This window comes from Rhinoderma darwinii, chromosome 8 (assembly GCF_050947455.1).
Source record: "Rhinoderma darwinii isolate aRhiDar2 chromosome 8, aRhiDar2.hap1, whole genome shotgun sequence".
Lineage (NCBI taxonomy): Eukaryota > Metazoa > Chordata > Amphibia > Anura > Rhinodermatidae > Rhinoderma > Rhinoderma darwinii.
Genome location: NC_134694.1, coordinates 44,736,904 through 44,753,856, shown reverse-complemented (window position 1 = coordinate 44,753,856; position 16,953 = coordinate 44,736,904). Strand labels below are relative to the sequence as shown.

At 41.2% G+C, this 16,953-nt stretch overlaps 1 protein-coding gene across 4 annotated transcripts in view; it reads right to left on the bottom strand.

Annotated features, from left to right (window-relative positions):
- Nucleotides 1-1,164: 1,164 nt before the first annotated feature.
- HDAC8 (histone deacetylase 8) overlaps nucleotides 1,165-16,953 on the bottom strand; it is a 128,771-nt gene continuing 112,982 nt past the window's right edge. For 2 of the 4 annotated variants that reach the window (XM_075834264.1, XM_075834265.1), the window contains 4 exons: nucleotides 13,073-13,245; nucleotides 12,329-12,423; nucleotides 5,639-5,744; nucleotides 1,165-1,412 (listed from right to left, as the gene is read on the bottom strand). In XM_075834264.1, the coding sequence (XP_075690379.1) occupies nucleotides 1,390-1,412; nucleotides 5,639-5,744; nucleotides 12,329-12,423; nucleotides 13,073-13,245 (397 nt within the window). In that variant the 3' untranslated portion in view covers nucleotides 1,165-1,389. Of the gene's footprint in view, nucleotides 1,413-5,638; nucleotides 5,745-12,328; nucleotides 12,424-12,787; nucleotides 12,921-13,072; nucleotides 13,246-16,953 lie in introns of those variants that run through there. The other 2 variants (XR_012850144.1, XM_075834267.1) reach the window with 2 other exon arrangements.

The window sequence follows — 16,953 nt, the reverse complement described above, 5'->3', positions numbered from 1 at the left end:
TAGGTGCTCCTTTGCTTCTGAGATCTGTGTTTCAGTCCAGAGTTGTGTTTTTCTTTTAACACTTGCTGTGATACAGAAAAAAATGGATTCAAATTGAATTTCCACAAAAAAACGTAATAAAAAATGACGTTTGTAAATTTCACCTATACTTTGCTTTAATTTCTGTGAAACGCCTAAAGGGTTAAGAAACTTTCTAAATGCTGTTCTAAATACTTTGACGGGTGCAGTTTTAAAACAGGGTGATTTAAGGGGGCTTCCCAACATATAGGCCCCTCAAATCTACTACAGAACTGAACTGGACCCTATAAAAAGAGACTTAGAAATTCTCTTGAAAATGTGAGAAATTTCTGCTCAAATTATAAGCCATGTAACATACTAAAAAAATAAAAAGGATGTTAAAAAAAACGATGCCAACAAAATAGAGAAATGGGAAATGTGAACTAGTAACTATTTAGTGTGGTATAACTATCTACCTTAAGCCTTATTCACACGGACGTGTCCGTTTTGCGCAGGCAAAAGGTCCGTGTGGCATCAGCATATGGTGCGTGGCTGTGTGATTTTCACGCAGCCGGCATCATTATGACACTCTGGTTTTATGTTTACAAACAGAAAAGCGCGAGGTGCTTTTCCGTTTTCATTCATTTATTTTACTACTGTAGTGCGCATCACCCGGAAGTGCTTCCATGTGCCGTGCACGGTTTGCACGCACCCATTGAATTCAATGGGTGCGTGCTGCGCGAAACACGGGCAAGTATAGGACATGTCGTGAGTTTTACGCAGCGCACATACGCTGCGTGAAATTCACTGAGTCTGAACGGCCCCATTCACTAAAATAGATCCGTGCGACGCACGTGATTTTCATGACGGACATATAACACATTGGTGTGAATAAGGCCTTACAAGCAAATACAAATCAAATTTAGAAACATTTACATTTTTACATAATTTCTCAAGCATTGAATTTATTGACCAAATTTTACCCCTGACAAAGTACATTTTGTCACAAGAAAATCTCAGAATCGCTTGGATAAGTGAAAGCATTCCACAGTTATTACCACGAACTGACAGGCCCGATTTGAAAAATGGGGCTCTGTCAGTAAGTCCAAAAGTGGTTGTGGCGGGAAGGGGTTAAGTAATGAAGATTAGAAGCAATAAAGGAACATATTTTGCAAACAATGTTTTATTCACAATACAAATAAAATCCTTAAAAGAATGGATGTAAAAAAAACTGTATATATTTATTTAACATGGGTATCACTCTGCATATGGGACGAGGCACAATCCTGCAATGATGCGAGTTTGATGTATATGTTTAATATTGCACCATGTAAGAGGAACTGGACCACAGACTGCAATACTGCAGTGGAAAATGCCTCTGTCAGAGACAAATTAATCCATACGCTTCAGATTACCTGAAAAAGGAGAAAACATGAGTGACATTTGGAGGACTTGTACAATATCCATGTTATTTCACCAGAGTGCAAAACTACAATACTAAAGTTGACTTAAAGTGCTATTTGGGTTTCAGTAAATAAAGCTTATTAATGGTATAAAAAAAAGCTTTGGGTTTAGATTTTCTAATATACTTTATGCAACAATTCCTTGTAGATTTTAAGGTCTCTGCTTGCTGTCTTTGCATGGGATCATTCATTGTTTTTTTCCCCAGGTCATGTCATGATTATACATGTGCACGGCTTGTTATAGTACAATTATCAGAGCTCTTTTGCAATGAGTCATGCACATGTGATCACCACATGACCAGAAGACATTCTCACCCTCTGGAAGTGAACAGTGAAGGTTCTCAAACAATGACAGCAAACAGAGATCTTGGAAGCCACAAGAAATTATAAAAGTATAACAAAATAACAGAACTTTCTATTGGGCAATTAATAAACTTTATTTGCTGAATCTGAAATATCTCTTTAATTCCTTCCCAAAATTTGACTTTAGGGCATGTCATGGCTTTGAAAGGAGAGTGCTCACGGGCTGAGCCCATTCCATACCCAGCTTGTGTCGGCTGTATGTTGTAGCCTAAACCTCACTGTAATGGCCAGGATCAGCAATAACTCTGATCCTGTATGTTTAAAGAGGCTCTGTCACCAGGTTATAAGTGTTCTATCTCCTACATAATCTGATTGGCGCTGTAATGTAGATAACAGCAGTGGTTTTTATTTTTAAAAAAGATAATTTTTGACAAAGTTATGAACAATTTTAGATTTATGCTAATTAGATTCTTAATAGACAACTGGGCGTGTATTTACTCTTTACAAAATGGGTGTTGTACAGAGGAGTGTATGACGTAGACCAATCAGCGTCATACACTTCTCATTGTTCCAGCCCAGTGTGATTGTGCAGTGATAGAAGCTGGGCTGGAACAATGAGAAGTGTATGAAGCTGATTGGTCAGCGTCATACACTTCTCTTCACAACACCCAGTTGGTAAAGAGTAAAACACGCCCAGTTGTCTATTAAGAAAGTCATTAGCATAAATCTAAAATTGTTTATAACTTGGTCAAAAATTATCGTTTTTCAAAATAAAAACGTATAATCTGGTGACAGAGCCTCTTTAAATAAGATAGATGGTCAATTGTGTTAAAAAAAGAAGAACCACCGTGTAGCGCTGCTACCATCAAAGAGAGACCATAAGAGTAACGATAATAAAGGTTTTATTGTAGAGGCTACGCGTTTCTACGCCGAACGGGCGTCTTCATCAGGCCAAGAAAAAAAAAAGAAAACTTGTGATACAAGGCATATATATAGTGCTTGACAGCTTGCAGAAAAAAAAGGGTGCGTCATGCAAAAAAAAAACGCCAAACCAGAGGTCAGAGAGTCACAATGACGTAATGAGGGGTTAAAAAATGTAAACAAGCCTTAAATTTAAAAATACGTTGCAAAGATCAAGAAAAACAGTTAAGATCAAATCATACAGGAAGCACATGGTAACATTGCTGTTTAAAAGATAACGCTAACCACAGACGTGGTCTGGAATCAGAATGGAAATGAATTTATCAAGGAAGCAGGAAAAAAAAACATGCATAAGAATAAAAATTACTAAAATTAATAAATGTGTGAACTCACTGCTAGTTATATGCATTGTTTGTAGGGGGTTACGGGGGAACACAGGCAGATATTCAGAGGAGCGTCCCTGGTGTCATAGGAACACCAAGCAACTGAATGCCAAACTACGGTGGCCGACAAGGGAAGAAAAACAACATACAAACACATCTCATCTGAGAGATGCGGGGGAGGAGGTAGTGCTCATGCAATCACAGCAACCTGCATCAGAACCGCAGTGAGAAGCAGAGGGCAAAGTATATGGAGAGATCACAAGGAAATGATCTACACCATATGGAGCAGTGTTTTTTTTTCTCTCTTTCCTAGATTAAATAACATAGATGATACTGTCAATAGCAACCGCGGCATTTAAGCGGTTCGAAAAAGAGGGGGTGCCACCTCCAGCATTATATCGGCCCTCCCTTAATGCGGGGTGCTGTCGGTGGTCATGGCAGCCTGGGGGGTCTAATGACAAAGGTCTGACATCTTTGTCCTCCTAGGCAGGGCTTATCAGGAGAGCAGTAAAAGTACAATATACTGAAATACATAAGTTATTGTTCAAGTTCCCTAGTGGGACTATAAAAAACACCTTTTGCCATTCTTCCCCTAAAGTATATAGTGTGAAAAAAATAAAAAAAAATAAAAATATGATTGGTATCACCGAGTCTGTAAAAGTCTGAACTATTACAATATAAAATTTATAATTGCACAGTGAAAGACGTTAAACAAATATATAAAAAACACTAGAACTGCTGTTTTTTAATCAGATCACTTCCCCCAAAAATGGAATAAAGTGACCAATAAGTCTTATGCACCACAACTATCAATAAGAACTACAGCTCACCCATAACTTTTTGATGGAAAATCAAAAAAGTTACGGGTCTCAGAATATGGCGGCACAAAACATTTTTTTAGATTGTAAAAGTGGTAAAACATAAAAAAAAAAAAAACAATATAAATTTGGTATTGCCATAGTTGTATTGACCCATAAAATAAAATTAAATATGCAATGTATACCACACAGTGATCACCGTAAAATCAAAAAGACAAAAAACTAAATAAATTGGGTTGAATCCAGCACGGACAGTTAATTAAAATGCAAGAAATAATTCCAAGTTTAATTGGCCAGTATGTTTGGCAGGTTAAAATCAGGAATAAGGAGCACGGTGTGACATCCTGATGTTGTGGGGAAAAAATTGTGGTAGTGGTAGATAGAAAGCCTACGCGTTTCAGACGCTCCAAGCGTCCTTAATCATGGCCAATTAAACTTGGAATTATTTCTTCCATTTTAATTAACTGTCCGTGCTGGATTCAACCCAATTTCTCTGGTCTTGTCCAATGTGTGCCGACACAAGGATCCGTGCATGAACTTCCCTAGAACTACATCTGCATATCAAGGTGAGCTGGAGGTGCTTCTCTTTTTCTATCTGTGTAAAAAACTAAATAGTTAGTGCTGACTTTTTTCTATTTCATACCACAAAGAAATTTTTTTTCAGCACATTATTTGGTACATTAAAATGCGGTCATTAAAAACTACACCTTGTCACGCAAGCTATGTCAAAGGAAAAATAAAAAAGCTTTGGCTTTTGGAATGCCGGGAGGAAAATAAAAAAATTGCTGTAGCGGCAAGGGGTTAATGAAAATACTGTCAGACATAGAACTAATAGATCCAAATTTATAAAAACTAGTGGAAATAATGAGGGGCAGTTGCCCATGGCAAACAAGTCGGTTATAGCTTTCATTGCTTTTTCAAACAATCAAAGAATGTAGTCTGACCTTGGATCCATCTGTACTCTAGCTATTAGTCTTCTAAATATGTGCAATTTTTTATCCTATACACTACCAGCTTCACTGTAAAAAAAAAAATGCTTCCAAATGCATGGACAGCACATGTATCATGTGACACACAGAAGAGATGGAATAACTCAACACTATACACATACAAATAAAATGCATGGCCTTTAAAAAGCTATTTAGATGAATAAGAGAAATAGCTTTGTGACATCACAACTAGAAGTTTAAAAAAAAGAGACAAAAAATACACGGCGCACATAGTGCATCATCTCAAGGGATTTGAGAAGTGGTCCTGGAGATGGAGATATGCTCACCTGGAGACATTGAGCTCGAAGCACAACGTCCTGATACACCTATAAGATGTAGGGTACTGCAGCCCGGGGTTCGTACGGAGATCCACAGAGGGTTCCGTTAGCGATATAACCAAAAGGCAAAACTAAAAATAAAATCCCCCTTACTGGCGCTGTTACTCTGTAGAGTACCTTGGATAATCCTTACACTTCCATTTGGTACAATTGGATAATCAAAAAAGGGTTATACGTGGTATAAAGTACAATAGGTTTATTTCAGTGTTTTGAAAATAAAAACCGCTAGAAGTGACAGTCTTCTTATAAAAATAAATGCATTGAAAAACACAACAGCATAAAGCGACATTGCTGCAGCATAACCAGCAGGGGGCCATGGCAGATCTCAAGATATTCCGATCAAATTTAAATTAAGAAATGAGGCGAGTTAATGATGTATTGTGGGTGAGGTTTATCTTTAGAGGACCTGGTTTTCTCAACTCTTACCTTTAATTGATGCCAAAATCTCCTGCATTTTTTGGGCATCATTTCGGTCAGGACGACAGCTAGGTGTAATCTCCAGCCCATAATCTGGCCCGTACTCTGTAAAGAACTAAATGAAAAGAATACTCCGGTATATTGGAGGCTTTCATCTTGGTATATTCAAGTTACCAGCAAAGGGGACAGGTTACTCTTATGTGCATATTTTTGTAAACATATTAACTCCCAAGAAGTGGATAACAGTATACGGCAAAAGCCATGAGGATATTAGCAAACCTTGCAAACATGAACTAAACCATTGCGGATGCGCATGACGAGGTCTGGAAAAGTGACAAGTAAGACATTGCTACGGAAAATTTTCCCAAAGCAAAACGTTTCCTTGTCCCCCTGTCCTGTTGCATTGCAGAAAAGAACTTGATGTGGATGGACCCTAAGAAAGTTTCAAGTGAACAATTCTATTTGACTTATTTCCTGTAACTTGCATGGTGTGCATAAATTCTGCAGCTCTGAAAAAAAACCATAGTAATCATTCACATCAGGCCCTGTCCCCAATGGGACTCCCAATCTAATGTCTCGATCTCATACAATCAATCAATTCTGAAGGAGGCCAAATAGCCTATCAGTAGGATTTAGGAATGCGATAGGAAACCAAAGTCAACAAGGTGACATACAAACTCCATGTAACTATTGCCCTCTGGCCAGATTCAAACCTGCATCTAAAAGCGACAAGACAACAGTGCTCACCACGGAGCAACCATGCTGCTCAAAATAAAAGGAAGGTGTACAAGATTAGAGAAACATGGTAGCGATCTGTAAAAAAAAAATTGCCACATTCATGGGTTGTGTGTGGCATTGCAGCTCAGCTCAATTAAGGGTATGTGCACACACACTAATTACGTCCGTAATTGACGGACGTATTTCGGCCGCAAGTACCGGACCGAACACAGTGCAGGGAGCCGGGCTGTAATCATGTTTTCAGTACGGGACAGTTGTCCTGCAGCGAGGCAGGGACTCCTAGTGTCGTACATAACTGATGCTAGGAACCCGGCTCCCTGCACTGTGTTCGGTCCGGTACTTGCGGCCGAAATACGTCCGTCAATTACAGACGTAATTAGTGTGTGTGCACATACCCTAAAGCAAATAGATTTGAGCTGCAATACCAACCACAACCCGTGGACAGGTGTATCACTGTTTTTGCAAGAGAGCAGCCATGTTTTTCTAATTCTATGCAACCCACTTAACCCCTTCCCGCTCCTGGACGTACTATTAGGTCATGGTAGCTGTATCGTTCGCGCTCCATGACCTAATAGTACGTCTCGGGAGTAACGGCCGTTTCGGCCGTCCTCCCGACACATACAGGAGCTGTGACAGCTGCTGTCTCGTACAGCAGCTGTCACAGCTCCTACAGCGGGGACCGATCGCTGTGTCCCCGCTGATTCACCCCTTAAAAGCCGCGTTCTATAGAGATCGCGGCTTTTTAGGGGTTAAGCTGCCATCGACGGCCTGCTACATGATAGCGGCCGGCGATGGTGACTATGGCAACCGGACACCAAACAATGGCGTCTGGCTATGCCATAGACGGAAGCCTAGTGGGTCCTGACAACGTCAGGACCCACTATGCTTGCTGTCAGTGAGTAGCTGACAGTTCTAATACACTGCACTACGCATGTAGTGCAGTGTATTAGAATAGCGATCAGGGCCTCCTGCCCTCAAGTCCCCTAATGGACAAAGATGTGTAAAAATAAGAAAAAAAAAGTTTTAAAAGTATTAAAAGTAAAAATCCCCCTTTTTACCTTATCAGTCATTTATTATTAATAAAAATATATAAACAAACAAATAAACTATACATAATTGGTATCGCTGCGTCCGTAACGGCCTGAACTACAAAATTATTTCGTTATTTATCCCGCACGGTGAACGCCGTAAAAGAAAATAATAATAAACCGTACCAAAATCACAATTGTTTGGTCACTTCACCTCCCAAAAAATGGAATAAAAAAAGATCAAAAAGTAACAAATACCTAAAAATTGTACTGATCGAAACTACAGTTCGTTACGCAAAAAATAAGTCCTCGCACGGCTTTATTGATGGAAAAATAAAAAAGTTCTGGCGCTTAGAATAAGGTAACACAAAAAGTGAATGATTTTTTACAAAACTTATTTTATTGTGCAAACGCCATAAAACATAAAAAAAACTATAAACATCTGGTATCGCCGTTATCGTATCGCCCCGCAGAATAAAGTGAATGTCATTTATAGCGCACGGTGAACGCTGTAAAAAAAATAGAATAAAAAACAATTGTAGAATTGCTGTTTTTTAGTCACCACGCCACCTAAAATTAGAATAAAAACTGATCAAAAAGCTGCATGCACCCCAAGAAAACTGTAATGGATTCCTCAAGGGGTCTAGTTTCCAAATTTGGGTCACTTTTGGGGTGTTTCCAATGTTTTGGCACCACAAGACCTCTTCAAACCGGACATGGTGCCTAATAAAAAAAAGAGACCTCAAAATCCACTAGGTGCTCCTTTGCTTCGGAGGCCGGTGCTTCAGTCCATTATCACACTAGGGCCACATGTGGGATATTTCTCAAAACTGCAGAATCTGGGCAATACGTATTAAGTTGCGTTTCTCTGATAAATACTTTTGTGTTATAAAAAAAATGGTATAAAAAGGATTTTCTGACAAAAAAAAAATGTACATTTCACCTCTACTTTGCTCTAAATTTCTGTGAAACACCTAAAGGGTTCATAAACTTTCTAAATGCTGTTGTGAATACTTTGAGGGGTCTAGTTTCTAAAATGGGGTCTTTGATAGGGGTTTCTAATATATGGGCCCCTCAAAGCAACTTCAGAACTGAACTAGAACCTAAAAAAATAAATAAATGAGGCAATACTTCGCGAGGGTTCAATTCCGCGAGTACCTGCCGGGTAAGAGGGCAAGGTATGGCGTGAAGATGTATAAGCTGTGCGAGAGTGCATCAGGGTATACCTACAGGTTTAGGATATATGAAGGAAAGGCCAACCCCAAACCAGACTGCATCCTGGACTACAATAGGTACGTGGGAGGGATGGACTTGTCAGATCAAATCCTGAAGCCCTACAGCGCCATGCTGTGAGGTATAAGAAGCTGGCCGGGCACATCATACAGATGGCATTGTACAATGCGTACGTGCTACATCGATGTGCAGGCCTGAGGGGAACTTTCCTGGAATTTCAAGAGGTGATTATCAAGAACCTAATCTTTAGGGACCAAGAAGGGGGGGCACCCAGTACTTCTGGAAGCGGGGCCACACGCATCGTACCAGGGCAACACTTTCCAGGAGAAGTTCCCCAAACTGGCATGAAGGGAAAAAGTCAAAAGAGGTGCAAAGTCTGCTATAAGAGGGGGATAAGGGAGGACACAATATATCAATGTGACACGTGTCCCGAATAACCAGAGCACTGTATGAAAGAGTGTTTTAAAATTTATCATACATCCCTTGGTTTATAATTTACCCCAATTTTACTTACCCTGATGCACTCTGCACAGCTTATCCCCCCTCGTCTTTCCCCTCTGGGCCCTGCTGTGTGCCCAGGCAGCTGATAACAGCCACATGTAGGGTATTGCCATACCCGGGAGAACCCACATTACAGTTTATGGGGTGTAGGTCTCCGGTCAAAATGCTCACTACACCTCTAGATGAATGCCTTAAGGGTGTAGTTTTTAAAACGGGGTCACTTCTTGCGGGTTTCAACTGTACTGGTACCTCAGGGGCTTCTGCATACATGACTTCGCACTAGAAAATCCCCAGTAGGCCAAATGGTGGTCCTTTCCTTCTGAGCCCTCCCATGGGCCCAAACGGCAATTTTTCACCACAAATGGGGTATTGCGGCACTCAGAACAAATTGCGCAACAGAATGGGCTATTTTGTTTCTTGTGGAAATAAGAAATTTTCAGCCAAAACGACATATTATTTTAAAAAAATAATTTTGTTTTAATTCCCAGCCCAATTCAAATAAGTTCAGTGAAAAAACTATGGGCTCAAAATGGTCACAACACCCATAAATGAATTCCTTGAGGGGTGTAGTCTCCAAAATAGGGTCATTTGTGGTTGGTTTCTATTGCTTTGATACCTCTGGGGCTCTGTAAATGCGACATGGCACCCGAAAACCAATCCAGCAAAATCTGGACTCCAAAGAACAAATAGCGCTCCTTTCCTTCTGAGCCCTCCCATGGGCCCAAACGGCAGTTTATCACCACAAATGGGGTATTGCCACACTAAGGACAAATTGGGCAACAAAATGGGGTATTTTGTTCCCTGTGAAAATAAGAAATTTTGATCACAAATGACATTTTATTGGAAAAAATGACATTTTTTTCATTTCACAGCCCAATTCAAATACGTGCTGTGAAAAAACTGTGCGGTCAAAATGGTAACAACAACCATAAATGAATTCCTTGAGGGGTGTAGTTTCCAAAATGGGGTCACTATTGGGGGATTCCTACTGTTTTGGCACCTCAACACCTCTTCAAACCTGACATGCTGCCTAAAATATATTCTAATAAAAAAGAGCCCTCAAAATGCACTAGGTGCTTCTTTGCTTCTAGGGCTTGTCTTTAATTCCACGAGCGCAGTAGAGCCACATGTGGGACATTTCTAAAAACTGCAGAATCTGGACAATACATATTTAGTAGTGTTTCTCTGGTAAAACCTTCTGTGTTACAGAATTTTTTTTTTAATAAAATTGAAATTCAGCAAGAAAAATGAAATTTGCAAATTTCACCTCCACTTTGCTTTAATTCCTGTGAAATGCCTGAAGGGTTAAAAAAAACTTTCTAAATGCTGTTTTGAATACTTTGAGGGGTCTAGTTTTTAAAATGGGGTGTTTTATCAGGGTTTATAATACATAGGCCCCTCAAAGCCACTTCAGAACTCAAGAGGTACCTTAAAAAAAAGGCTTTTGAAATTTTCTTAAAAATATGAGAAATTGCTGTTTATGTTCTAAGTCTTGTAACGTCCAAGAAAAATAAAAGAATGTTCAAAAAACTATGCCAATCTAAAGTAGACATATGGGAAATGTGAACTAGTAACTATTTTGGGTGGTATAACCGTCTGTTTTACAAGCAGATGCATTTCAATTCTGAAAAATGCTATTTTTTCAAAATTTTCTCTAAATTTTGCAATTTTTCACCAATAAACACTGAATATATCGACCAAATTTTACCACGAACATGAAGCCCAATGTGTCTCGAGAAAACAATCTCAGAATCGCTTGGGTAGGTTTAAGCATTCCGACGTTATTACCACAAAGTGAAATATGTCAGATTTGAAAAATGGGCTCTGAGCCTTAAGGCCAAAACAAGGCTGCTTACTTAAGGGGTTAAAATTAAAATAGGTAGAACAGATCAGCAGTTGTGCAACATATAACAGACAGCACTAAGTGGCACCACTTCATAATTTCCAGTCTGAATCTATCCCCAGCTGACCAGCCTCCCCGTTCCTGCGTACCGTCTTATCCGCTTTTCTTCCCTCCTTATATCTAGTTCAGATCTACATTTTTGTATTGGATTGTGTAAAGGTGGATACATATGACATCTCTAAATGTTCATCCATGCTTCATGGCAGCATTTTCTACACCAGTTGAATATTTCTACTACTATATGGTTGTATTAACCCATTGTCCTTTTTTGGCTCATTGAGCCCTAAATTCTTAAAGGGAACCTGTTATCAGCATTTAACGCATTGAACTAGTAATAATTGGTGGAAGTGGGTGAAAAATAATTTTTATGTAACCTATAATTGTCTCCTAAGTAAGTTCTGTACCTTTAGTATTCTGTTTTTTCGTGTTCCCATGCCCTATGCTAATGAGATTAAAAGAGATTAAAAGAGTCATATCTACATATCTTTATTCCTCAAGCCTTTCCGAGTTTGCCCGACCTCCTTACATTTGATTGACCGCTCCTACCCTCCCCCTAGCACGCATGAAATCCCGCGCTTGTGCATAGTTTTCCTGTTACGGTGAGTGTGCACAACGGGACATCATAGCGCCGCATGTGCAGTAACGCAGGGAAAGTTGTTGGATCAAACATGATGGGCGCATACGTGCTCAGGCGAGATTTCATCATTCAGAACGGGCCAGTTTTCGGCGGTGGGCGGGCATAAGAATAGGAACGAACGAACGAACGGAGATTGATGGATTATTACCATAAAAGGCGGGAAATGTTTGTAGACCGTTATTTCGGAGGAGTTTAGGAGAGGGCATAACAGCAATGAACTTTTGACAGCAGTGGCAAGTGAGGGATAAGTAAAGTTCAATAAGTGAAATGCTGGTGACGGGTTCCTTTTAAGTTTGTAAACAAGAGACAGTTTTACAAGCCTCTTGCAATAGAGAGCGGGTAAAGTGAATACCAGTTAGCAATTATGAAGGAATCCAGAGGTTTATTAGCTTATGAAAGACTTTTTGTAAAAAAAAAAAAAAAAAATGTAAACCACGAGGAGGGCAGCCAGCAGATATGATGAAGAGGTAGTCTATCAGGCCAGGAAAACAAGGAGTCAGTATGTAAGTCACACACAGAGGGGTCTGTTTTATAGTGTCTTCTAACAAAACAAGCATTCACAAGCTTGGAAAGACTAAAGTGATTCAAGATTAAATGTGTATCATTCAGGTCTTTCCCCTTCAATAAAGCTTGAATAGTGGCCCAGGAATATTGTGTACCTCGTGGTCTGGGATTTCAGAAGATAAGGTCCGTTCTAGGATTACTGCAGTCAAGTACGTCCAGCAGCGAGCGGTATTGGGAAGATGGTATCCCCCTAAAATGGAGAAGAATAGTGCAAAGACAGTGAAAGCAGGGGGAAGAAAAAAGAAAAAAAAAAAGTAGTGCCGACAGCCAAATAACTTACATTTTCCTAAATGTTAATAAGGTGGTAAATCTGAACACATTTATTGAAAGTGCAGCTGTATTTGCAATCAGATTGGATTTCAGTTTCTGAACTACTTTCGTTTTTTACTATTATTTGTATACCATGTCAGTAAACGTATTAAAACGACAGGATGGTTGGACATGTCAGAAGATATTATCTGAGAGGGCACTAGAGCTGGGTGACCCACTTATGTCCTGGGTCACATTGTAGAGGTTTTTTTTTTTTTTAAAGATAATCACATATAATCACTCACAGGTTTCAATGGACAGATGGCCATCTCTCTGCTACAAAAAGCATGGGACCTGCTCAATCATGACATTGTCAGGTGTCCCAGCTCCCAGACCTCCAACAAAAAGTGATCTTCTAACGTGTAATAAGAGGAGATCCTAAAATGGAAATACCCATTTTATTTTAGACCGTTATAACACAGAAAAGTGAAGTAGGAGAAATTTGTTGACTATAGACGAAAAAGCACAGAACGGTGATGCTGGTAATGAAGGTTTACTACAACAGTAATATAAAAATATAATGTACTCACCTCCACCTAGGATCAGAGTCGGTAGTTGCCACTGTAAGACATACTTTAGACACTTCCCCATGCCCTCTGGTGTCATGTTAAATGAACACATAGGGTCTCCTGCAATCGTATCAGCCCCCAACTGAAGGACAACTGCTTCTGGGTTAAACGCTGTAAATACTTCCTTCAGAACACTGTAAGAGAGAGTGGACATTACATACAAGAAAACCTAACTGACCCTCAGAATTACTGTTCTTTTAGAGTAGAATGCAATCAGAATATAGGAGCTGCATTGGAATAAGTTCCGAAAATGGTGGATACTAGCCTCAGTGGAGTTTTGACCGAATCCCCTCAGGTCATCGATACAGAGTCCAAGGAAGGAGGCAGCACTCCAAATAAGTATAAAAATATTCAAAACATTTATTCACCCAATATACAAGCGACAATAATGCCTTCAATGGGAAGGTGAAATTTTGCTTGTACATTGGATGAATAAATGTTTTAAATTTTTTCTACGTATTCGTAGTGCTGCCTCCTTCCTTGGACTGTGTCTTTTAAAATAGTTATACATGGGGCCTCTGCAAATGTCAATGCTCTCTTATGTGAAATGAACTGGCCTTGCAATAATATTTTGGCTTAAAGGGAACCGGTCACCAGCATTTCACCTATTAAACCAGTAATACCTGGTGGAAGTGGGTGAAATTTTTTTTTTAATCTAACCTATAATTATCTTCTAAGTAGGCTCTGTACCTGTACGAGAGATCACGCTGTGACGTCACTCACTTCCTGCCCCAGGTCCTGCATCGTGTCGGCCACATCGGCACCAGAGGCTACAGTTGATTCTGTAGCAGCATCAGCGTTTGCAGGTAAGTAGCTACATCGACTTACCTGCAAACGCCGATGCTGCTGCAGAATCAACTTTAGCCTCTGGTGCCGATGTGTCCTCGCTCGTCCGACACTATGCAGGACCTAGGGCAGGAAGTGAGTGATGTCACAGCGTGATCTCTCGAGAACACGCTGTGTCTGCACTGCCAGGAGCTGGGCGTTGTGAAGAGAAGTGGATGATACTTCTATTCAAAACGCCCAGCTAGTAAAAGAAGTAAACACGCCCAGATGTAACACACAATACACGCCCAGTTGTACTTTAACGTTAAACACGCCCAGTTGTACTTTAGAAAGCCTCATTTACATAAATATAAAAATGGTCATAACTTGGCCAAAAATGCTAGTTTAAAAAAAACCAAAAAACGTTACTCTTATCTCCATTGCAGCGCCGATCTGCTGCAATAGGAGATAGGGGTTGCAAAATCTGGTGACAGAGCCTCTTTAAGGCTGGGAGTGAGTGTGCACACCCTACAGGACACAGGGGAGCATTGCAGCCGTGTGTGTTGACGTCTCTGAGGAGGGAGATGTCGACATGAAGAAACAGTTCTGTGCTTGCGGCTGCCCGAAGTGGGACGTGCCGGCGGTGAATCTCTTACCTCAAAGATGTAAGAAGAACTGCTGGGAGCAACTGCAGAACGAGGAGACTTACTGTAGCGGTTCAGAACCGCGGGTTTCAGGAGGGATACATGAAATGAGGTGGGGATTCTGAGGGTAGGAGGATGCCGAAGTTTATAGGACACAGGTTTATTTGTTGCAAGACTTCAAAAGGTCCGAAGGAAGCTGGGAGCAAATTTGTAAGAAGGTATTTTCAAGCGGATCCTTTTAGAAGTTAATTAGACTTTGGTTCCAGGGGGGAAATGAGGACGTGCTCTTCTTCTCCTATCAACATTCCTCTTCATGCTGTCGACCACCAGTAGGATAGAAGACCTGGTCTGCTGCCAGATGTGAAGAAAGTCTCCAAATGCAGAGTTAGCTGCGGGTACGTAGCAGGAACTGGAAGCGGAGCTCGTAGATGTTGGCTGTAAACAATGAAGATAGGGTAGAGGCAGTAGTTTCCCTTGTGTGGTTGTTGTAGGACAACTCGGCCCAAGGAAGAAGCTGCACCCAATTGTCATGCTAAACAGAAATTAAATGACGAAGATAGGGGGCGTGGCTTGGCTGTGGAGAGAGATGGACGCCTGATAGACGAGCTCCTGCACCCAGCGACATAAAGCGACGGCTGACTGCCTTATACCCGAACTCTCCACCCGCATAGTGTGCACTTGAAACCTGGAGATGCCGAGGAAGAGACGTCCGGTCCCCAAACCGGTGAAACTCACCGACTTCTACCCCCTCATACCGCTGGAGGACGGGGATGCTGCAGACACTGCAGAAGCAGGCTCCCAGGCCGGTTCACTTACCTCGGTCTCGCCGCCGGCAGTTAGATCAGAGCTGACAACGCACAAACGGCGCAGCTCAGACCCGGTGGGGACTTTGAATTCACCCCTGTTGAAGGGGAACTTCCCGGTAACGAGTCCTGGGTCGCACCACGAGGACGCCGACACCCGCTCTATACGCTCAGCTCCACGTGGGCCTGCTGTTTCGGCGCCATCTTCTCCTTCAGGCAGGAGCCCTGGCTCACAGAGACGCAACTGGGCCAGCTCTGCTTAGCCCTCAGATGGGGTAAGACACTCTTCCTTCACTGCAGCTTTTACACCTCAGACACCTCTTGAGGCCTCATGTGATGTGCTGGGTAGTTTACCGTCCTCTGCAAATCCAGTTACTGAACTGATGTTAAAGAATATGTTGTTATTAGCCTTACAGCAATCCCTGCATGCAGGAATGGCAAGCCTTATTAACCCTCTGTCTGCCTCTGTGCAAGAGGTGGAACACAGAGTACAACACCTAGAACACAAAATGGGTGAAGTCACATCATCTCATAACGTATTAATCGATGCGCATTATGATATGGCGGATGACTTAGCCCAAGTCAAGGCTAAAATGGCGGACATGGAGGACAGATCGAGGCGTAATAACGTCAAGCTTAGGGGCATCCCCGAAGAAGTTAACCCTCAAGACCTCAATGCATTTGCGCAAGATTTTATAAAAAACATGTTACCCGAGTGCTCACAAAGGGATTTGATCATTGACCGAATACATGTCTCCCTAGGCCCAAACACCTTGCTGAAGATGTCCCACATGATGTTATTGCGCGCATTAACTTTTTTCATGTCAAAGAACGTTTGATGCAGGCCACTAGGAGAAAGGATCAGATACCAGCTCGGTACAGTAATATCTCGGTCTTCACAGACCTGTCGGCCGCAACTTTGCAACTGAGAAGAAATTTGGCACCCATCACGGCAGCGCTTAGAGAAAATCAAATTATGTATCGATGTGGGTTCCCGATGAAGCTTTTGGTGAAACGACAACAATATGCATGTCATTGGAACTCTGGAAGAAGGTCTGCAGTTGTTACAACAGTGGAACATGAAGATCCATCTCCCGACCACATCAGGGACAAACCCTCCACGTCATTTGTTGGCTGATTGGCAACAGGTCTCACGGAAAACCCACAAGCACAATTAACGGGGTTTGGAAAGAGCTCAGCACAGCAAAAAAATTGGTGCGCAGTACGTCCATCTTGGATTCCACTTCACAATGACTGTTTTCCCCCATGTACACGTATGTTTAGCAGCCTTGGCTGCTGTTTTGTTCTCTGTTATGTATGATTTATGTGTTGGAATCTATGCTTCATATATGACTAAGTTTTGCATTGTACCTTTGGGCAGATTGTATGTTCTTTTGAAACTACTAATCCTAACTTTGATTTTTCCCCTTTATCTAAACATGGGTCAAAGGATTCATAAACGGTCCTTTCCCTGGATCAGTTGGTATAAGATTCCGGTGGGTAGGATGGGGCTCAAGATGTCGGGGCGTGGGAGGAGGAGTCCTAGCATGTTGTTTTCATTGTACAAATGCCGCTTAAATTAGTATCTTTAAATGTAAATGGGTTGAATACCCCTCAAAAACGTAATTAT